The 23,791-nt window shown below is 33.9% G+C and overlaps 2 protein-coding genes across 2 annotated transcripts; one reads left to right on the forward strand and one right to left on the reverse strand.

Moving 5' to 3' along the window:
* The first annotated feature begins 1,045 nt into the window (after positions 1–1,045).
* LOC140955211 (uncharacterized) lies at positions 1,046–3,593 on the forward strand. The gene is made up of 6 exons (XM_073407207.1): positions 1,046–1,096; positions 1,156–1,601; positions 1,726–1,826; positions 2,162–2,564; positions 2,775–2,827; positions 3,217–3,593. The coding sequence occupies exons 1-6, from the start codon at positions 1,046–1,048 to the stop codon at positions 3,591–3,593; spliced, it is 1,431 nt and encodes a 476-aa protein (XP_073263308.1).
* An 11,937-nt stretch (positions 3,594–15,530) lies between these two features.
* LOC118055380 (serine carboxypeptidase-like 18) lies at positions 15,531–19,219 on the reverse strand. Its single transcript, XM_035067274.2, has 14 exons — positions 18,948–19,219; positions 18,721–18,866; positions 18,468–18,547; positions 18,265–18,387; positions 17,843–17,945; positions 17,722–17,759; positions 17,530–17,631; positions 17,356–17,442; positions 17,100–17,255; positions 16,950–17,021; positions 16,763–16,881; positions 16,566–16,679; positions 15,908–15,977; positions 15,531–15,816 (listed from the first exon to the last, which is right to left on the reverse strand). Exons 1-14 carry the CDS (start codon positions 19,106–19,108, stop codon positions 15,733–15,735), a joined length of 1,455 nt encoding a protein of 484 aa, XP_034923165.1. The 5' UTR covers positions 19,109–19,219; the 3' UTR covers positions 15,531–15,732.
* Between the last annotated feature and the right edge of the window lie 4,572 nt (positions 19,220–23,791).

The following is a 23,791-nucleotide window of genomic DNA, read 5'->3' on the forward strand; positions in this document are numbered from 1 at the left end:
CCAAGCATTGAATCCAAAAGAGAATGTTAGTGCGATCATGCTGCGAAGTGGGAAAGAACTTGAAGAGAAAAGGTTAAAACAAATTGAGATGGAGGAAGAAGAAGAGAATAGAAACTGAATTGAGTACAAAGAAGGAACATCCTCCTTCTCCACAAACTGAAACAAAGACCAACACTCCAAAGGTAACTCCTCACTTAATGAATTCTAGTTTTAAAACAATTCCACCTTTCCTATGAGTTCTTCTAGGTCAAAGAAAGAGGACAAAGAAAAAGAGATTTTAGAGGTCTTCAAGAAAGTAGAACTCAACATTCCTTTACTTGATGCTATCAAACAAATTCCTAAGTATGCCAAATTTTTGAAAGAGTTGTGTACTACCAAGAGAGCTTTCAAACTGAAAGGTCATGAAATGGTAAGTATGGGTGAAGTTGTATCTGCTGTTGTTCAAAAGAATATGCCTTTGAAGCAAAAGGACCCAGGTGCGTTTACTATCCCATGTGTTATTGGTAATGCTAGTTTTAAAAGGGCCTTGTGTGATTTAGGTGCATCCATTAGTGTTATGCCCAAACATGTTTATGATTCTCTTAGTCTTGAGCCTTTGAATAAAACTAGCATTGTAATACAACTTGCGGATCGAAGTTTTGTTTACCCACTTGGTGTGATAGAAGATGTCCTAGTCAAGATTGATAGTTTGATCATTCCATGTGATTTTTTATATTCTTGATATGGAACATGACTCTTGTGATTCATCAAACAACACTCCTATATTGTTTGGGAGACCATTCTTGAAACTGCCAATACAAAGATTGATTGTGGTAAGGATACTTTGTCTATGGAAGTAGGAGATGAAAAGATTGAATTTAATTTTCATGATGCAATGAAATATCCTTATAGCAATGTTTATTCTATCACATGCTATGACCAAGTTGATAAGTATGTGCAGCAAGTTTTGATTTTGAGTGTGAGGATGGATTAAGTGTAGCCTTGAGCTATGGCTATGATTTTACCGAGATAGAAAAGATGGAGAGGCACATATGTGTTCCCCAAAATGTGCACGAATCAGCATTGGCTTTGCAATCTTTGCAAATTGTTCCCCATGGTAATGTCTTTGTTGATTTAATACTTTCACATAAAAAGCTTTTGCCATCTATTTTACAGGCCCCCGAGTTAGAATTGAAACCTTTGCCCGATAATTTGAAGTATGTATTCATTGGTGAAAACAATACACTTCCCGTTATTATAGCAACAAGTTTGACAAATACGCAAGAGGAAAAACTTGTGAAGTTGTTGTGTGATCACAAGACGGCCATTGGATGGACTTTAGCTGACATCAAGGGCATTAGTCCCTCAATGTGTATGCATCACATACTATTGGAGGACAATGCAAAACCAAGAAGGGAAATGCAAAGGAGGTTGAACCCGCCTATGATGGAGGTAGTGAAAGCTGAAATTTTGAAACTGTTAGATGCAGGAGTCATTTATCCCATCACGGATAGTAAATGGGTAGCGCCAATCCATGTGGTGCCCAAAAAGACCGGAATCACGTTGGTGAAAAACAAAAAGGATGAGCTCATTCCTGCTCGCATCTCGAGTGGATGGAGAATGTGTGTTTGATTATAGAAAGCTAAATCTTGCTACACGCAAAGATCATTTCCCATTACCATTCATGGATCAAATGCTTGAACGCCTAGCAGGTAAGTCTTTTTATTGCTTTCTTGATGGATATAGTGGATACAATCAGATTGTTATTAATCCTGAGGATCAAGAAAAAACTACATTTACATGTCCATTTGGTACATATGCATATAGGAGAATGCCCTTTGGTCTCTGTAATGCACCTGCAACTTTTTCAAAGATGCATGATGAGTATTTTTTTCTGATTATGTTGAAAGAATAATTGAGGTTTTCATGGATGATTTCACAGTGTATGGTGATTCTTTTGATAAATGTCTAGAAAATTTATCTTTGATCTTGAAAAGGTGCATTGAAACCAACCTTGTCTTAAACTATGAAAAGTGTTATTTTATGGTAGAACAAGGAATAGTTCTTGGGCATGTTGTGTCTTCACGTGGATTAGAGGTTGATAAAGCTAAAATAGAGGTTATTTCATCATTGCCTTACCCCTCCTGCGTGAGGGAAATTCGTTCTTTTCTTGGCTATGCAGGTTTCTATCGACGTTTTATCAAAGATTTCTCGAAGATTACATCACCCTTGTGCAAACTATTAGCTAAAGAAGTGGATTTTGTGTTTGATCAAGCATGTAAAGATGCCCATGATGAGCTTAAAAAGCGTGTCACATCTGCACCTATCATCCAACCACCAAATTGGGATGAGCCTTTTGAGATAATGTGTGATGCGAGTGACTATGCGATAGGGGCTGTCCTTGGGCAAAGAATAGGGAAGAATTTGCATGTTATCGCTTATGCTTCCCGCATGTTGGACAGAGCACAATGCAATTACCATACAACTGAAAAAGAACTTTTTGCAGTAGTGTTTGCTCTTGAAAAATTCAGGTCATATCTACTTGGTACAAAAGTCATTGTTTTTACTGACCATGCAGCTTTAAGGTATCTTTTGAAGAAAAAGGAGTCCAAACCAAGATTGATTAGGTGGATCTTGCTTTTACAAGAATTTGATCTTGAGATTAAAGACAAAAAAGGTGTCGAAAACCATGTGGCTGATCACTTGAGCCGACTAAGGACTAAGGATATACAAACCGAAACAATACGAGAGACATTCCCTGATGAGCAGTTGTATGTGTTACATTCCTCTACAAGACCATGGTATGCTGATTTGGTGAACTATTTAGTCACCAAAGAATTCCCTCCAGGTTTGTCTACATCCCAAAAAGACAAGTTACGAGCTGATGCTAAATATTATTTTTTGGGATACTCCTTATCTGTGGAAATTTTGTGTGGATCAAGTAGTTAGGAGATGTGTACTACAAGATGAATTTCATTCCATTCTTACCTTTTGTCATTCTCATTCTTGTGGTGGGCATTTTGGAGCAAAAAGAACGGCCCACAAGGTACTTGAAAGTGGTTTTTATTGGCCTTCTATTTTTAAGGATGCATATCATTTTTGCAAATCATGTGAAAAATGCCAAAAAACAGGTAATATCACTCATAAGAATCAAATGCCTTTAATGAATATTATTGTAAGTGAAATTTTTGATGTTTGGGGTATTGATTTTATGGGTCCATTTTCCTTCTTCTTTAGGCAATCTTTATATCCTTCTTGCTGTTGATTATGTGTCCAAATGGATTGAGGCAAAAGCCACACGAACTAACGATGCTAAGGTTGTTTTAGATTTTATCAGGACTCATATATTTGACAGGTTTGGAATCCCTAAAGCTATCATTAGTGATCGTGGTACTCATTTTTGCAATCGTTCAATGGAAGCATTGTTACGCAAATATCATGTGACTCATCGGACTTCCACAGCATACCATCCTCAAACAAATGGCCAAGCTGAAATTTCAAATAGAGAAATCAAGTCCATTTTAGAGAAGACAGTGCAACCCAACCGGCGAGATTGGAGTCTACGACTTGGTGATGCACTTTGGGCTTATAGGACTGCTTACAAATCACTATAGGAATGTCACCTTATAGGATGATTTATGGAAAAGCATGTCATCTACCGGTGGAGCTTGAACACAAAGCTTTTTGGGCCATTAAAAAATGTAACATGGATTATGATGCTGCCGGGATTGCAAGAAAGTTGCAATTGCAAGAGTTGGAAGAGATTCGAAATGATGCTTATGAGAATGCAAGGATTTACAAAGAAAAGACTAAGAGTCTCCATGACCGAATGATTATAAGAAAAGAATTTAATGTTGGGGACAAAGTCCTTCTTTATCATTCGCGTTTGAAACTTTTTCCTGGAAAGTTGCGCTCCTGTTGGATTGGACCCTTTGTTGTTTCTAATGTTTTTCCTTATGGTGCAGTTGAAATTACAAGTTTAGAAACCAACAAAGTACTCAAGGTAAATGGGCATCGTTTGAAACCTTTCTATGAAGGTTGGACGACAGAACTCACCGCTTCTGTAGAGTTAGTTGAACCAATCTATGAAGAATAAGCATGCCACATGTCGAGCCAATGACATAAAACAAAAGCGCTTACTGGGAGGCAACCCAGCACGAAAAAAAAAATCAGATTTGCTTTCTTTTTCCTTATTTTTTTTTTTCGCATTTTAATTTATTTTTTTCATTCTCTTATGTTCCTTTGCTTTTATTTCAACATTGAGGACAATGTTGTGTTTTAAGTGTGGGGGTATTGAGAGAATTTTGGTTTTCTTATTTTAGTTTTCTTTGTTGTTCTAAAAAAAAAATATATATATGTTTGATCTTTTTTACTCCCATTGGTTTTTGAGAATATGAGTATTATGTATGAGAATTAATTGAGATAGATGAAGATATAAATCAAATGAAGGACTATGCATGCAAATTTTAAGGTTTAATTGGTTTAGGGATTGACTTTGAGAATATGCCATGTTGACTTTATAGTGTTATACCAATGTAAGCTTTTGAGCCTTCAACATTATATTCTTTGAGTGTGCATTCTTTCAATGATATGTATCTCTAGAACTTGCTTCATATCTTGTTGAGATTACATTCACATTACATATATACATGAAGATGATAAAGGCATTAGGAATTTTAACCATTTGAGCCAAAAAGCCAACCTAAAGCATATTATCCTTAGTAAGCCCCTTTTGAGCTTGTTTATCTTTTCTTTGCTTTATCCATGTATAAGCCTTAACTTTATATATGTTTTCCTTTCCCCTGGCCAAGGATTAGTAGAGCATATACTTGTGATATCTTATGGAATTATGGTTGGAAATTATGTGAAAAGAAAGAAGAAGTGATGCTTGATGAAAATATGGGCAAGTTTCCAAAGGTGAAAAACAAAAAAAAAAAAAAAAGAAAGAAAGAAAGAAAGAAAGAAAGAAAGAAATAATTGTTCCTTTATGTTCTTAAGATTTTATGTTGAAAGAGCTTGAAAAAAAAAAAAAAAAAAAAAAAAGGTTAAGCATTGGTGATTAAAGATGGAAAATTTATGTGCTTTGATGGAATATCTTGTTTGAAATATCATTTTTTAGAATGCTCTACTTTCTTTGGTTTGAACCTTCTCTTTTACTCTCTTTTACCTCACCTTAACCTTAGCCCCATTACAACCGGAAATAAGACCTTTTGATTCATGCATTGCTTGTAATATGTTAGTAATGGAGATGAGATTGAAGAGCAAGCTTATGGTAGAACATATTCATTGATTGAATTTGAGAGATTTAAACACATAAGCCCTAAACACGTGAGTGTTGGAGTGTATATCAATGAGAGGACCTATCACTTTGGCATGGCATATATTTCATTTAAATCCCGCAATTAATTGAGTTTTGAAGTTTGCATGTAAATAAATTCATGAAAATTTATACTCTTTATCCTTCTTAATTGTGTTCTTGTTTATAATGCATATATTCTTGGATATTGATGGGAGATTAGGAGATTGGTCATAATGATTTGATTTAATTTAACTTTGATTTGATTTTACCTATCCTTTCTCGAGGACGAGCAAGAGCTAAGTGTGGGGATATTTGATGCAACCATATTATTCGATAGTTTCACCCACATTTAACTAGTGTTTTGACTATGTTTTATATATAAAATGCCTTGATATTCTTTGTTTTATGTTTTGAAGGCACTTTTGGATGAAAGATGCAAAAAGGAGTAAATTGAAGGTAATTGGCAGATTTGATGTTCAGTCGATGTTTTGTGCAGAACGTGAGCTCTAAAGGTCAAAATGAAGTGATTCCAGTGGCATTAAAAAGCTAACATCCATACCTTTCTGGACATCTAAGTCAAGACAATAAAATAAGGAAGAGCATGGAAATCGCAGCTTTCAAAGTCAAATCTCGCAATCTGCCAGTGTTGACCTTCGGTCAGTCCGACTTGAATATCTAGAGCTACAAAAGTCCAATTGATGCAAACTCAATTGTTTTGGATTCCTGACTCAAAGGCCTATAAACGCTCCAAATTTCAGCCAAAAACGATGTCATATGAGGGAGATATGATTTTTTTCAAAGATGACAACTGAATTCTGCCAGCAAACAGGTTTCGTGAAGAAACGAGTCCAGATTACGTTCCGAAGCATCTAAACCGACATCCAAGTTTTTATTTCAGCAATGTAGCTCCTCTAAGTCAAAGCTTGAAGATTTCATGCAAAACTATTTCTCCTTTTTTAGGAAAATAGTTATTGAACTACTTAAATGTAAATTGTCTACTTAAGGGAGGACTATTTTGTAAAATAGAGATTAGGGTTTCCTAGCATATAAAAAGAATGAGAGAAGAGAAGGGGGGCAGCCACCCAAGAGGAGAAAAACGCCCCCCTACTCTAAGAAACCCTAAATCATGCATTCTTCCATCTTTTTGATTAGTTGTTCAATAAACATGCAAGGCTAAACTCATTTTCTTGGTTGCAAGGACACGGAAACCTTCGGATTTCAAGAACTGTGAGATCTATTCTACCTTTTCTTTTCAGTTTATATGATGAATATGTTTGTTCTCCTATGCTTATTTTTCCTATGATTGTTTATTTTAATTGCTAGAGTGGACTCTAAGTTATTATTATAGACAATTTATTGCTAAGTTTGATATCAAAACCGGAGTTGTGGTATATGAACTTGTGAAGCAACTGAGTTTAATAATTGTAGCGGATCTACGTTATTAATCTTAGGGAGAACATTCGATCAAAGCAACATAAGCAGACAACTTAGTTGTTAAGATAATGAATTTATCTAGATCTTAAGGCTGCCATTGGATTAAATCATTAGTGCGGACACTGTGATTATTTGTTGGTTAGGGTTAGTTATACGGCGGATCCGTTAATTAACCAACGTTAAGAAAAGATAAAAATTCAGAATATAAACTGGAATTTCGTTTCAAGGATCAGTTCTGATTTCTATAGGTGGATGTGTGATTGCGACCAAGGTTTGTTCTCTTGATAATTTTCTGATCTTATTAAATTTTGTTTGATAGTTTTTTGTTTTATTTTTTCTTTAGCCTATATAACATCCAACCCCCCTAAATTGCATAACGTATAGCATAAAATCTGAACTAAAATCGAACCCCTTGCTTGCTCTATATTATCTTGTGTGTTGTGTTTGAAGCTAGGGTATTTAATTTTTGTGCGGACCACGACATCGCAACAAATCGGGGAATAATTTTAATTGATGCTTTTTGTTATTTTTAGTTGCTGTATTGTATATTTCTGAAAAAAAAAGAAAAAAAAAAAAGAGAAACATAATTTTTGCTTGCGGCGGTACTGTTCACTTGCGGCAACGTACTGTTTCAAAACAGATTGTTTGGTGGAATTAGGTTTCGGCCTTTTGTTTCTAGAAGGGAAACGACGTTAAACAGAACTCTAGCCCCACTCTATCGAGGCTAAATTCCACTGTTTTCTAGGGTTTTTCGGCAGTTTTAGTTTCTAACGTAAAGATTTCGTTTTTGCTAGTTAGATCTGTTAGTGTAAACTTTGAGCTAAATCTGGTTTTATACATTTGCTACCAACATTTAATGGTCTTGCAGGAGAAGATCCTCATACTCATCTCAAGGAGTTCATATGGTTTGTGTTGGCATGAAACCGAATGGAGTTGACGAAGAACAGGTTAAGTTGAAAGCTTTCCCTTTCTCTTTAAAAGGGGCAGCAAAAGCATGGCTTTTCTCCATTCTCCCAGGTTCAATTGGAACTTGGAATGGCATGAAAAAGATCTTCCTTGAGAAGTATTTCCCAGCATCTCGAGTTGCCAACATAAGAAAAGAAATATGTGGGATTCGACAATCTCATGGAGAGACACTTTCCGAGTATTGGGAAAGATTTGAGCAACTATGTATTCAGTGCCCTCATCATCAAATACCCGATCAGCTGCTCATTCAATATTTCTATGAAGGATTGATACTTACTGACCGTAGTATCATTGATGCTGCAAGTGGAGGGGCATTGGTAGATAAGACACCCGAGGCTGCACGCCAATTAATCTCAAACATGGCAGCCAACTCAAAACAGTTTGGCACTCGTGGAGACTTCGCAAACAAACGAGTAAATGAGGTAAGTATTTCTAACCTTGAGAATAAAGTTAATGATCTTACTTCTCTTGTGCGTTCTTTGGCTTGTGGCAATGTACAACAGGTGAAAGCTTGTAGCATATGCTCCTTACAAGGACATACTTCAGATATGTGCCCAATAATGCAAGAAGATACATTGAACAAGCTAATGCAGTTGATGGAGCATTTAATGGACAGCCTCAGCGTAAGTATGATCCTTTTTCCCACACGTACAATTCTGGATGGAGAGATCATCCTAACCTACGGTATGGGAACCAACCTCAACAAGGCAATCAAGGCCGACAATTCCATCCCAATGGATTTCAATCCCAACAGAATTATCAAGCAAGTTCACAAACTCCAAATGTTACTCCAATGATGATCTTCGTGAGATGATGAAAACTTTGGCTTCTAACACTGTGACTTTGCAACAAAATGTCATGTCTTTTCAACAGGAAACAAGGTCAAGTATTCACAACTTGGAGAAGCAAATGGGGCAAGTAGCTTCAAGTGTGGGGAAATTAGAAGCACAAATGAATGGAAAATTGCCCTCCCAAGCATTGAATCCAAAAGAGAATGTTAGTGCGATCATGCTGCGAAGTGGGAAAGAACTTGAAGAGAAAAGGTTAAAACAAATTGAGATGGAGGAAGAAGAAGAGATAGAAATTGAATTGAGTACAAAGAAGGAACATCCTCCTTCTCCACAAACTGAAACAAAGACCAACACTCCAAAGGTAACTCCTCACTTAATGAATTCTAGTTTTAAAACAATTCCACCCTTTCCTATGAGTTCTTCTAGGTCAAAGAAAAGGACAAAGAAAAAGAGATTTTAGAGGTCTTCAAGAAAGTAGAACCCAACATTCTTTACTTGATGCTATCAAACAAAATTCCTAAGTATGCCAAAATTTTTGAAAGAGTTGTGTACTACCAGAGAGCTTTCAAACTGAAAGGTCAAATGAAGTTGTATCTGCTGTTGTTCAAAAGAATATGCCTTTGAAGCAAATAGACCCAGGTGCGTTTACTATCCCATGTGTTATTGGTTGCTAGTTTTTAAAAGGGCTTGTGTGATTTAGGTGCATCCATTAGTGTTATGCCCAAACATGTTTATGATTCTCTTAGTCTTGAGCCTTTGAATAAAACTAGCATTGTAATACAACTTGCGGATCGAAGTTTTGTTTACCCACTTGGTGTGATAGAAGATGTCCTAGTCAAGATTGATAGTTTGATCATTCCATGTGATTTTTATATTCTTGATATGGAACATGACTCTTGTGATTCATCAAACAACACTCCTATATTGTTTGGGAGACCATTCTTGAAAACTGCCAATACAAAGATTGATTGTGGTAAGGATACTTTGTCTATGGAAGTAGGAGATGAAAAGATTGAATTTAATTTTCATGATGCAATGAAATATCCTTATAGCAATGTTTATTCTATCACATGCTATGACCAAGTTGATAAGTATGTGCAGCAAGTTTTTGATTTTGAGTGTGAGGATGGATTAAGTGTAGCCTTGAGCTATGGCTATGATTTTACCGAGATAGAAAAGATGGAGAGGCACATATGTGTTCCCCAAAATGTGCACGAATCAGCATTGGCTTTGCAATCTTTGCAAATTGTTCCCCATGGTAATGTCTTTGTTGATTTAATACTTTCACATAAAAAAGCTTTTGCCATCTATTTTACAGGCCCCGAGTTAGAATTGAAACCTTTGCCCGATAATTTGAAGTATGTATTCATTGGTGAAAACAATACACTTCCCGTTATTATAGCAACAAGTTTGACAAATACGCAAGAGGAAAAACTTGTGAAGTTGTTGTGTGATCACAAGACGGCCATTGGATGGACTTTAGCTGACATCAAGGGCATTAGTCCCTCAATGTGTATGCATCACATACTATTGGAGGACAATGCAAAACCAAGAAGGGAAATGCAAAGGAGGTTGAACCCGCCTATGATGGAGGTAGTGAAAGCTGAAATTTTGAAACTGTTAGATGCAGGAGTCATTTATCCCATCACGGATAGTAAATGGGTAGCGCCAATCCATGTGGTGCCCAAAAAGACCGGAATCACGTTGGTGAAAAACAAAAAGGATGAGCTCATTCCTGCTCGCATCTCGAGTGGATGGAGAATGTGTGTTGATTATAGAAAGCTAAATCTTGCTACACGCAAAGATCATTTCCCATTACCATTCATGGATCAAATGCTTGAACGCCTAGCAGGTAAGTCTTTTGTATATCACAGAGAGTTCGAAAATATTTACAACAAAATGCCACAATCACCGACGTCCATGCCGACGGACTCACCGTCCATCGGTATCTCACAGAGAGTTCGAAAATATTTACAACAAAATGCCACAATCACCGACGGCCATGCCGACGGACTCACCGTCCGTCGGTATCTCACAGAGAGTTCGAAAATATTTACAACAAAATGCCACAATCACCGACGGCCATGCCGACGGAATAACATCCGTCGGCATCTCACAGTAAGCTCGAAAACATAAAACCACCATCGACGGTATTACCGACGGCGTAGCTCCGTCGGTAATTTGTCGGTTACCCATTTTACCGACAGAATTACCGACGGACCGCGCGTTTCCCAAAGTGCGTTAATTAATGCGCCCCTGAACTTGTCAGATTACCGACGGACTTCGAAAATTTTGGAGGGCTTTTAAAAATTCGGGGCGAAATTCGAAAAATACCGACGGAATTTTGACCTTTTACCGACGGATTTGTAACCTGTTACCGACGGATGTTAATTCTGTCGGGGACTCCGTCGGTAAAATTGACCTATAAGTTCCACCCCCGCCGCTTCGCCTCATTTTTTCTTCTTCTCCCCGCCGCTTCTTCTCTTCTCCTGCGTTTTTCAGCCTAGATTTTTCATTTTTTTCCCCCTCAATCCTTAAACACTTTCACCTTTAATCTCTAGCAAGATTTGGTGTTGTAAATCTTCATTATATTAAAAGGTATGTGTTTTTTTTCTAATTTATTTTATTTTATTTTATTTTTAGTTGTTTTTATTTTTGTTGTGTTGGTGTTTTTTGTTGCAATGTGGATAAAGTTTTGAATTTGACACATTATTAAGGTATGTATATTTCGTTCCTTTTTTTTTTGAATATTTTTTGAATTTGTTGAATATTTGTTAATTTAATTGTTGAATAATTGAATTTAATTGTTGAATTTATTGAATAGTTTTTGTTGTTGTGTTGTTAGAATTTTTATTAGGTAATTTAACTTAGAATTAGTTAAAGTTGAATTTTTTGAATATTTTTTGAATTTTTTGAATTTGTTGAATATTTGTTAATTTAATTGTTGAATAATTGAATTTAATTGTTGGATTTATTGAATATTTTTTGTTGTTGTGTTGTTAGAATTGTTATTAGTTAATTTAACTTAGAATTAGTTAAAGTTGAATTTTTTGAATATTTTTTTGAATTTGTTGAATATTTGTTAATTTAATTGTTGAATAATTGAATTTAATTGTTGGATTTATTGAATATTTTTTTGTTGTTGTGTTGTTAGAATTTTTATTAGGTAATTTAACTTAGAATTAGTTAAAGTTGAATTTTTTGAATATTTTTTGAATTTGTTGAATATTTGTTAATTTAATTGTTGAATAATTGAATTTAATTGTTGGATTTATTGAATATTTTTTGTTGTTGTGTTGTTAGAATTGTTATTAGGTAATTTAACTTAGAATTAGTTAAAGTTGAATTTTTTGAATATTTTTTGAATTTTTTGAATTTGTTGAATATTTGTTAATTTAATTGTTGAATAATTGAATTTAATTGTTGGATTTATTGAATATTTTTTGTTGTTGTGTTGTTAGAATTGTTATTAGGTAATTTAACTTAGAATTAGTTAAAGTTGAATTTTTTGAATATTTTTTGAATTTGTTGAATATTTGTTAATTTAATTGTTGAATAATTGAATTTAATTGTTGGATTTATTGAATATTTTTTTGTTGTTGTGTTGTTAGAATTGTTATTAGTTAATTTAACTTAGAATTAGTTAAAGTTGAATTTTTGAATTTTTTTGAATTTTTTGAATTTGTTGAATTGTAATTGTTAATTTGTTGAAGTATAATTTGTTGAATTTATTGCATTTATTTTTTGTTATATTATTTATTGTTTTGAATATAATTATTGATTAATTTGTGAATTGTAATTGTTAACGTTGAATTTATCTTAGGATTAATAGTTGAATATGTTGGAATAATTAGTATAGATTGGTTCGATTGGTTGTGGCTATTGTTAATATTTGCAGGTTTGTGGATTTGGGTAGTATCTTTTTTAACTTTTAAATTTTATTTTACAATTATTAATATAAAATTGTTTAGATGCGTAAAATGAAAACCAGAGCTGGTCGTCAAGTCGAATCAAGTTCGTCTAGCAGCGATGATGATGTTTCCGTAGGTGCCTCTCAAGAAGAGGCACCTACACCACCTGCGCCGTCAACCGATGCTGCCTCTTCCAGCGATGTTTCACATCGCAGACGTGGCATGCCTTCGAAGCGGAATCAATTTACCCGCCAGTTCGAGGCACAGTGGAAGGACGATCTTTCAATGAATATTTGTTAATTTAATTGTTGAATAATTGAATTTAATTGTTGGATTTATTGAATATTTTTTGTTGTTGTGTTGTTAGAATTGTTATTAGTTAATTTAACTTAGAATTAGTTAAAGTTGAATTTTTGAATTTTTTTGAATTTTTTGAATTTGTTGAATTGTAATTGTTAATTTGTTGAAGTATAATTTGTTGAATTTATTGCATTTATTTTTTGTTATATTATTTATTGTTTTGAATATAATTATTGATTAATTTGTGAATTGTAATTGTTAACGTTGAATTTATCTTAGGATTAATAGTTGAATATGTTGGAATAATTAGTATAGATTGGTTCGATTGGTTGTGGCTATTGTTAATATTTGTAGGTTTGTGGATTTGGGTAGTATCTTTTTTAACTTTTGAATTTTATTTTACAATTATTAATATAAAATTGTTTAGATGCGTAAAATGAAAACCAGAGCTGGTCGTCCAGTCGAATCAAGTTCGTCTAGCAGCGATGATGATGTTTCCTTAGGTGCCTCTCAAGAAGAGGCACCTACACCACCTGCGCCGTCAACCGATGCTGCCTCTTCCAGCGATGTTTCACATCGCAGATGCGGCATGCCTTCGAAGCGGAATCAATTTACCCGCCAGTTCGAGGCACAGTGGAAGGACGATCTTTCAATGTAAGTTTGTTAATGTTTTAGTTTTTTTTATATAAAAAAAACAAATTTAAAACATAATTTATGAAGTAATCACAAATTAATTTCATTTCTTTTCAGGTTCACAAACATTGAGGCCGCCCGATTAATATCATCGGCATTTAAAGCGTCGATGGAGATTCCATTGTTTCAATGGAGTCAGATATCCAGACATCCTGAATGAATGCCTCAAATCAATGCATGGTTTCGTAGATTTGAGGTTCGTGTTAATATATAATTTTCAGCTTATTTCTAATTATAAATTCATGTTATAATTGTAAATAAATTATTAACATTTTAAAAAATTATTTTTTTATATACAGCATCGATTCTGCTGGGACGATGAACATGACAGTGTTGTGAGGAGGGTGTGGGAAAATCACGCGGCAATTAGGTAACTTCGAAAACAATACGACTTTTTTTTACATAATTATTTATGTTTTGAAATGTAATTTTTTCGTGCGTGAATTAGGTTGCGTGATTTTTAGTATGACGCCCAGAAAAAAGCAAAAAAAACAGCGAGGGATAAGGGGTTACAAGGCTGGAACGATGTTGCGGTTTGGAGGGATTTCAAACCAATATACATCCCGGAAGATATATGGCCGCACTATCTTCAGCACGTGACGTCTGAGCGGTTCACTCGACGCTCACAGTCCGGTGCCGGCAACCGGAATCAGTAAATTCATGGCTCGGTTACAACGCACACCGGCGGCTCCGTTCCGTTTGCTGCACATGCGAAACGGATGGTAAGATTAATTTAAATGAAATATATCGTTCAATTAATTTGTTGTTAATACATTTTTTTCATTATATATAGGCTACGTCTCTTGGACGTGAGCCGAGCCCTATGGAGCTGTTTGTGGAGACGCACGTGCGGAGTCATGACCGCCAAAAGGGGACGCAACAGTTCGTTGACAACCGTGCTCAACAGTTTGTGGTGTGTTTGTTTAACCATTTTATTTTGTAAGTTATTATTATGTTTATTGAATTGAATATGATTTTTTTTTTCAGGAGACCTATAATAATCGGTTGAGGGAGAGATACGGGGATGATCCTTCGACCCATCCGGAATTCGATCCGGATTTGTGGATGGAGGCTGGATCGTCAGGTGGACCCGATAAAAATCGGGTTTACGGGCTCTCCAACACTACCGCTGCCAAGTTGCGGTCGACCGGTACTGCTTCAACCGGTGGGAGCTCCCAATCTGTATCGAGCTCCCAATCTAAGGAGTTTGTGGCCTTGCAGCAAAGGTGCGACCACCTATCAGAGGCGTACACACACAACTCAAAGAAGAGCAAAGATTGGCGAACGAACAACACAGATTGGCGGACGAACAACGCAGAGCAGAGTCTGAACAACAAAGAGCGGCCTATGAAGAGCTTCGTCAAATGGTCATGAACATGACACAAGGCGGAACATGTGCGCCTAATCCTTTTTGGCCGCCTAACCCCCACCCTCCTCCTCCTCCTCCTCCACCTTTATATTAATTGTTTTTTTTTTAAACACATTCATTTTGTAATGAATATTATTTAACTTTGAGTTTTTGTTGCTTAATATAAATTTTATTTGCATAATTGGTTTGTATTACTATTAATTTATATTATTTTTTCTAAATAATTAAAAAAAAAATTACACAGGGATTTACCGACGGAATAAATCCGTCGGCATTGGACAGTGTCTGAGGTATGCCATCCCATCACCGACATACTCACCGACGGAAATAATCCGTCGGTATAAAAATACCGACGAATTTACAGACGGATTTATTCGGTCGGTATGAAATATCACCGACACTTTTGCCGACGGAGTTAGTCCGTCGGTCTTTACATAACACCGACGGAATGTATTCCGTCGGTATATTCCAAGCGGGAAACTTTTTTTTTTTTGGCGCGCACAGGCCGTCGGTAAAACCGTCGGTAAATGTGTTTTTTTTTATTACCGACGGATATAGCGACGGAATGTGGAATCACCGACAAAAGGTATTCCGACGGGAGTATTCTGTCGGTAATATAGTCGGTAAATAATTTACCGACGAACGTTCTGTCACACACTGACGGAATATTTCCGTCGGTAAAACTGTGAAATCTTGTAGTGTTATTATTATTATTATTATTACATGTTTAGAGATTGTGTTTCAAGCACGACCATCCATATCTGAACATATATTAATTAAGAGGCATAAACAAATACTATCAAGTCTATCGAGAAAATAATAATAATAAAAAAAGGGTAGGAGCTAAAAGGCTCGTTAATCCTTGAGTTTTCTGATGTGCAGTAGACGCTAGATCATATTAAAGATCCCGTTGCTGAAATACGAAACATGGATTAGGGCGTACAATAGTTAATTAATGAGTCCATGAGAACATTTTGGTATTGGTTTTTTTTATAGAGGGTAGTAATCAAACCACCTATCCATCATGGCTAAGCACTGCTGTGGCCTGTATTCCGGCGCTGTGTGACCCCCTCCCTACACCACCAATATCAGGCTTTCAAGATACCATAATTGCTTATTTATATTTTTAGATTAAACAGTTAGCTGAGCTAATGCCTGCTCTTACCTTCACAGTTGCAAATGTCAGGTCGTATGTTATGTATTCTTGCGCATTGTCTGCATACAGCATTGCGTATCTAAAGATGACCCAACAAACAAAAAAGGATTAGTTAATGCCAGTAAGTACCTTTGTTTTTTTATTCTGTCATTCTACTTTTTTTTTTTTATAAATAATAATTAACCTCTACCGTTTCAAATGGACATGACACATGTTACAAAAATGTAAATTAATTAATAATATCATTATCTAAAAAATAAATAAAAGAAACCCAAACTAAAATATTTTTATGAATTTTTTTTAAAAAGGTGATAGTTTAGTGACAAATATCTTCCTTTATAAAATATTTAATATTAGTTTAAAAATATTACTAGAAAATTATTAGCATCTAATAAAAAATTGTTTTTTTTTTTAATCTTATGATTAATTACATGTTTGATATAATTTAACTTTATTGAAAAATAAAAACAAATTAACATGAGTCTTTTTTTTTTAAAAAAAAAAAAAGCAATATTGTTTTTTTTGTTCTATCTTTTTTTTTAATGTATATTATTTTTCAGAATATTTGTAACTAAGTTCTATTTTAAAAAAAAAAAATTATGATAAATTCCCATTGGTTTGGATTTTGAAAAATAAAATCAAAGGGTGTAAAATGATGGATACTTACCCTGCAACTTGACCATCAACAAACCATGGTTCCCAGTCATACTTAATCGTCAAATTCAGAGATTCTATCCATTCATGCGTGCCAATGTATGGGATAGTCATGTCATGATCGCCACTACACAGGTTAAAACAATGGTTAAGATTGCACTAAATGGGAAAATTCAGAATTTATAATGTGCATAGAATTATAAACATTACCTGTAAATGAGAGCTCGATATGGTTTCTTGGTCAAGTTCCGATGGTAATCAACAGTGCTTTTGACATTGTACGAATAGGCCAGGGTCTTATTGCATCTTCTCCAATCCTTTATGGTTCCCTGCTCATGATATTTTTATTATTTTTCCGCCATGAGCAGAGTTATTTTGATAGGGCAAGCATACGTACCTTGCGAATATGAAGAGCATCTCGAACAGTTTCATCATTAGCCCACCCATAAATGTATACATGATTGTAATTCTACATGCCAATAAGCTGGTTAATAACCAAGGTAAGAGAGAAAAGAGAAAAAAGAAAAGAGAAATTAGTTCAATGTACCCGGCACCAAGGTCCAGGAACACGGGGACTTGGTAGCAGAATATCAGCGTCATCGGCTATGAGAAACCTTGGATCCCATTTCAATGCCACTGGTTTTGGGGATACGTCCTTGCATGTAGGTTCCAGAATTTGTCCAGTATATACTTTTCCAATACACTATAAATTCAAAAGAGAAGTCAACTTTCATGTTCATAAACTTCAAGCATGATGCAAAAAAATGTTGATCAGAGTTCTGATTTATGAATTGATCAGTCACCTCCTTGATGGCTAATATGTCTTCCATACACGATGCGTTGCTTTGATCTGGATTTAAGTACTCACCCTTGCAATTTTTCATGAAGGACTAGAAAAAAACCATGAGAATAGTTTTGCTTATATGAGAGCTAGCTAGCTGGGAAGTTAAAGAGCAGAGCTAGGAGAGGGAAGTTACCTCGTAGAGTTTATCTGATATAAGCGCTTTTAGGTGAGCAAAAGGAACTATTGAATTGGTGTCAATCTCATAATCTGTAACTGGGTTTCCAAGCACATATCCCTGAGTTCCAACATGTTTTACAGCCTTGTCAACTACAACGCAAATAAATCAGTAAAACAAACAAAATAAAACCATGAGTTGATCGAGTACTTTGAGGTTCATTGTTGGCTGACGTCCCTCTTTATTTCCTGCAAGAAATAAAACGAAAAAAAATCAAACACTTGTGAATATTACAAGAAAATAAGTTGTGTTTGGGACAGAAGTTAACTACCATCAGAAATCTCCTGGACTATGATAGGTGCAACGATGCCTGAAAAGGAGTCCCCGGCAACGTAGAGTGGATTTGTAAGAAACTTGGGGTGATCCACGAGCCACTGTGTCACAAACTCATAATGTTAGCCAAATTGTTTTACATTACTAGCGAGTTTACAACTATGCATTTACCTCTGTTGACTAGCATGACTCGTATCATGGAGCAGCTAACAACCTTTTGATGTATAAATTGCAAGTCAATGATCAATAAAACTAAGCTTTTCTAGCATATCCATAAATCAGTCTCCAGTTGTCTTCAACATTTGTGCAAAAAACCAAAAACCTCTAATTTTAATTTGAAAAAAACCCACTTCTGTGCCATTCCTTCTCCTTGACATACAACTTGTATATCTTGCGATTTAAAAATACACTTTCCCTTACCTTTCTTAAGAACTCATAAGTTTCTGCAGCTGACAATGTATCAGTAACATGGTAGCCTTCCCATGTAGTTGAATAGGAAAATCCGGTACCAACAGGTGCATCTACAAATATTATGTTGGCAATCTGCACCATTACATGAAACAAAATTTCAACAGTTACATTTAGTTGCAAATAAATAATTCAAGGGTGCAGAAATTTGTGACCTTTGTCCATGAATATGGGTTCAATGCCAAAACAGGTTTGCCTCCTCCGCTGGATTTTGCATAATCAAATGATAACGGGCCTATTCATTCATAACCACCATTAGAAAAACTTTTAATGGCCTTAAATTTCTTGGATTTTTGCCAAACGAATTAGGAAATAGAGAAATTTCTGTTTTAAAAAGTGCACGATAAGAAGATTGTAGTTACTGAAAACATGAATTATGGGGTTAGAAAGATGAAGACACACACACACCAATTTCATATATTATTCCAGACAGGGCAGAGCATCCAGGGCCACCAGTGAGCCAAAGCACAAGAGGGTCATCTTTTGGGCTCCTCTCAGACTCGATGAAGTAGTAGAATAGCTGCACGGCTTCCAATTCTCCCACGCCAATATACCTGGACACAGAAAATCATTATCAAAACAGGATAAACTTCACAAGGCCTTGCACCATGAAGAGAAAAACTAAGTACACTCACCCTGTTTCCAGTACAAATGGAAGGTTACCGTCAAAGCCAGGTAGGGACTTGATTATTGATTTTGATGCAGCGGCATCGGAGAGTAGCAGTAGAGTGAATGCAAGGAATAACATCATATTTATTAAGTGGCAATGTGTGTTACGGAGTCGGATAACGGACATTTCGGTGGTGGCAGGATATATAAAGCCCTTTCTTCATCCACGAAAAGAAGTTGAATTGCTGGTAGGTATCTTTCCACCGTACGAGAACTGAAATGGGTACCCACTGACATGATGTGTCTCAAAATTGAAGATTTAGTAAAGAGTTTAAAGGTAATATAATTGTGGTGCTATCTAATTTACTAATTTTTTTTTTCTCTTTTTGACAAAGAACTTTTATTTAACTGAAAAGGAGGAAGGTTGCTATATCTAAGATCTAAAAGGGAAGCGAAAAAAAGAAAAAAGAACTTTGAAGAATGATATATACAGCCCTTTCTTCATCAACGAAAAGAAGTTGAATAGCCGGTAGGTATCACGTGTATCTTTAACCTGCAATGGGTAACCACCAATGGGTCTCAAAATTGAAGATGTAATAAAGAATTGAAAGCTACTATAATTATAGTTCTAAACAATGAATTTAATTTAAAAATTTAAATTGTTAAATAAAATTTTAAGATATAATTTCTATTAATTTTTAATATATTCTTTCAAGTTAAAAATTTTTGAGCTTGAAATTTACAAAGATTCATATTATCTTATATTTAACTTTTATCAAATAAATAAAAATGATGAGATTTAAATTCGTAAACACTTGATAATACCATGTTAAGGAATTTATTCAACCACGAAATTTAAGATATTAGATGAGGTTCCAAAATATGATTTATATTATTCTCTAACATGTAGTTCCATCTATTTTTTTTTTTTGATAAAAAAATTTAATTTTACTGAAAAAGAAAAAGGTTTCTATATCTAAGATCTAAATTTATATAAACTATACAAATGATACTACTTGCCAATATTACTAAAAAAATTACCAAAAAAAGCATACAATGACAATTTATAAAGAAACTAAAAATCTAGAATTTAGATCCAAAATATAAAAATATTTTTACAAATGGCCAGGTTGTACCTATATTTGTATAATTCACCAATAGCTACGTTACTTTAAACTTTCAATTGATACTCTAATTATTGGGCAAGAACTTTGAAGAATGATTATAATTAGCAATTTATGTAAAACATTCATTTCACCAAGACTTGTAAAAGGGAAGCGAAAACAAGAAAAAAAAAAAACCCTTGAATTTTTTTTTCTGGGGGCAGGGGCCGGGGAAGTAGGGGTATATATATATATATATATATATATATATATACCTTGATAAGTATCTTAAATATTAAATAGCAATAATTCATTGGAGTTAAGTTGTTGTCTTTAATAAATAGTTAAAAAAAATACTTTGATAGGTTGTTGTCTATCTAGCTTATTCCAATAAAATGAAAACACTTGTGTTGAATTATTATCAAATACTCTACTATCACACTACCTAACATTATAAATATGTTAGCTTAATTGTATTTTTAATGTTACAATCAGACAATATAAATGTATATGTTTGCAAAATAACATTGCATTATTTGCTTCCTAATAGAAGTTAAAGTGTAACCCTTATAATCTGGACTACCATAAGTGGCAATTTAGAGATTTAGGGCTAACCCATATGAAGATGCTCTCATGACTATAGTTGTCATTAAATAAAAATGAGTTATTTTTTAATGTTAGTAACAAAATTTAAAATGTATATAGTTATTTTAAATTCTTCCATTCATACCTATAGAAGTAACAAACATCCTCTAACTTAATTGACCTCTTTCATGCATGCAAGACATAGATGTTTGTACATGTATGCCAAGACAACAGATCCTCAACTATATATAGGAATCATTTAGAAACGTCAGATAAATTAAAGGTACATATCTTCTCGTGAGGTCTGTGAATAATACATTGTCAAACAAATGCAGTATATATGCACTAGCATACCTATATAACACATTTAAATGATCATACCAATTCACATATACTTAACAAAAAATTAACACATTCAAATCATAATTTAATTGATACATTTGCAATACCTTATCGTTAACATAATTTGGTGGTATAGTAAATATCTTCTTAATATATTTAAGATATATGCTACCCCACTTCAATTCAGTAGAAGGGGGTTTCAACCCCAATTCATGCTCTCATAACACAACCCGATTATACACCCCAGTAAATGTGATTGTTTGTCTATCAATATGAAGTTTAAGCAAAATTGCAATATCCAATAGTGTTGATGTCATCCTAAGTAACTACCCACCATAAGAATGTCAACTTCATAATGTGTCTACCCACCATAATAAGAGGATCTACCACCTTGTATGTGCTACATCCTATGTAACAATACTTGTGTTTAATGAGAAATTAAATAAGTTTAATATGCTTTAAAAAATATCATAATATACTTTAGCAAATAATTTTTTATGTATGCATGTCTATTTAATATTATACATATACATATTGTATAGCCGGTAACATATCTCTATAAGGAAAGTAAAAACCATTTCCAATTAGAATTTTTTTCTTCATAAAAAATTACAAAAGCCAACGGGAATATCTTATAAATTGCATCAAAAACAATTGCAATCAATAATTTCACATCATATGTCCCATATAAATGTGTGCCATCAATACTCATTAGTGGTCTTCATTACTTGAAACCTTCAATACAAGCTCTAAATGACCAAAAAAACTCTTCTAAAAATCATTGTACTATCATCAAAATTTCTTTTATGTGGAATCAACAATTGTTTTGGGATTTGATTATTTTATTACCAACAACAACCTTGATAATTTTTTAAATGACTACTCATATTATGAATCAAATAGATGCTCAAACACCTTTTGTTTTGCAATCCATGCTTTGTCATATGATATTTTATACTTGTAATGAAATTTTATTTTATTATGCATGCTTGTAACCATCATTAAAATATTATCTATTACAAGGGTTGATATAGCATTAGCAACATAATTTGCATCGAGCTGATGGTGGTCTTTTTGGACAAAGGTCAAGGTACATGTGTGTGACCCTTTTAACTTTGTTATCTCAAATAAATCCAATCTTTTATGATATCCCCTATGTAAATACCACTTAAATTTAGGAGCTTGCACACATTGTAATTAAACAAAGGTCGAGTTCGACCATTGAACTTGGTATTTAATCAAATATGCAATGTGCCACCATTTAACTGTATTAACAAATTCATTTTAATTGTTAAATGTTTGTCTAACCTCTAAATCAGAGCCTCATGTAAAACATCTATGACTAAGTGCTCCATCATAAGAAATAGCAAATGTAGACCCGTAAACATCTCCAAATTCAAGAACAATATGTGTTGTCTCATTGTCAACATCATTATCCATATCATCATCAATGTTTGGGTCTAACATTACATCATCTTCATTGCCACTAGGATCATAATATTGAAATCTATATTGATTAATGAATGGATGTCAAACATAGTATCATCAATCCTTTGTAGCAAATCATTCGACAATAAACTTTTTTCCCTCTACTAATTGACTTTAAAGGACCAAAAGATCATGATGCACTTATACATATCTGACCAGAAGTTGGGACATATAAAGAATTTGGTCAACTACTCACACTAAATATCATCATTGTCGCAACTCGGTGGATATCGTGATGAGGGCTAAAATATATATCATGAAAAATTAGGAGTCGCCACCTAGTAATTAGAGGAAACTAGAAATCCTAAAGATAAGCATTGGTTCTAGAGATTCAGGTAAGAGGTTAGTTATGCTTAAGGGAAGAACGATGTCGCATTTACAACATTCTTTCTTATGCTTAAGGGAGGGACTAAGTTATGAGAAGATACAAAATATAGACACTTAATATAGGGCTTTTAAACAGAGAGGTAATCTAAAGCGAATACTCCACTACTTTCCCAAATTCTCTCAATATAGGGTTTTTAAACAGAGAGGGACTAAGTTATGTGAATAAAACCAGCAAGGGCGTTGTAATTTCATTTATCTCAATTCTCTCAATCTCTCACTACTTTCATACTCTCAAATTCTCTCATTATCTCCAATCTCACTCTTTTAATCCTCTCCTGTCTCAAGATCTTCAAGTATTTCCTCTTAACACAATCAAAAAGTATATATGTTGAATATTTTGACATATTATTTTTTCTTATTTTTCTTATTTTCTTTGGTTTATTAACAATGTATTTTTATTTTTATTATATTAAATGCAGATAAACTCTGAAATTAAATATGCCATTAAGGTAAACATTTTCCATTCCTAAAATCTATATTTGTTTTATATTTTATTGTCTACATTGCAATAATGTTTTATTATGTTTGTTGAATTTTAATTGTGTTTGTTAAATTTATAGTATAAATATTAATTGAATATATAGGATTACTTTTTTTTCTATTTTATTGTCTACATTGCAATAATATTTTATTATTTTGTTGAATTTGAATTGTTACTGTCAAATTTATTGTATAAATGTTAGTTGAATATACAGGATTCAATTTAAATTCAAAAAATTCTTGTCAATTTAGGATTAAAAACATTATCACGTCAAAAATGAGATGAAATTGAATAGTCTAAAATTTTTGGTAGAAATAAATTAAAGTAAATTAGTTTGTGGCATATATTTTGTGTATTTGCAGGATTGAAAATTTTGGGTAGTCTCCAGTATAGGGGAGGTGCTGCTAAATTGTTTTTTTTAAAAAAAAATCAAATTTGATTATGCAAATATTCATCAAATTAGTGTAGATGCATAGAGAAAAAT

The sequence above is a fragment of the Populus alba genome, chromosome 1 (assembly GCF_005239225.2).
Source record: "Populus alba chromosome 1, ASM523922v2, whole genome shotgun sequence".
Lineage (NCBI taxonomy): Eukaryota > Viridiplantae > Streptophyta > Magnoliopsida > Malpighiales > Salicaceae > Populus > Populus alba.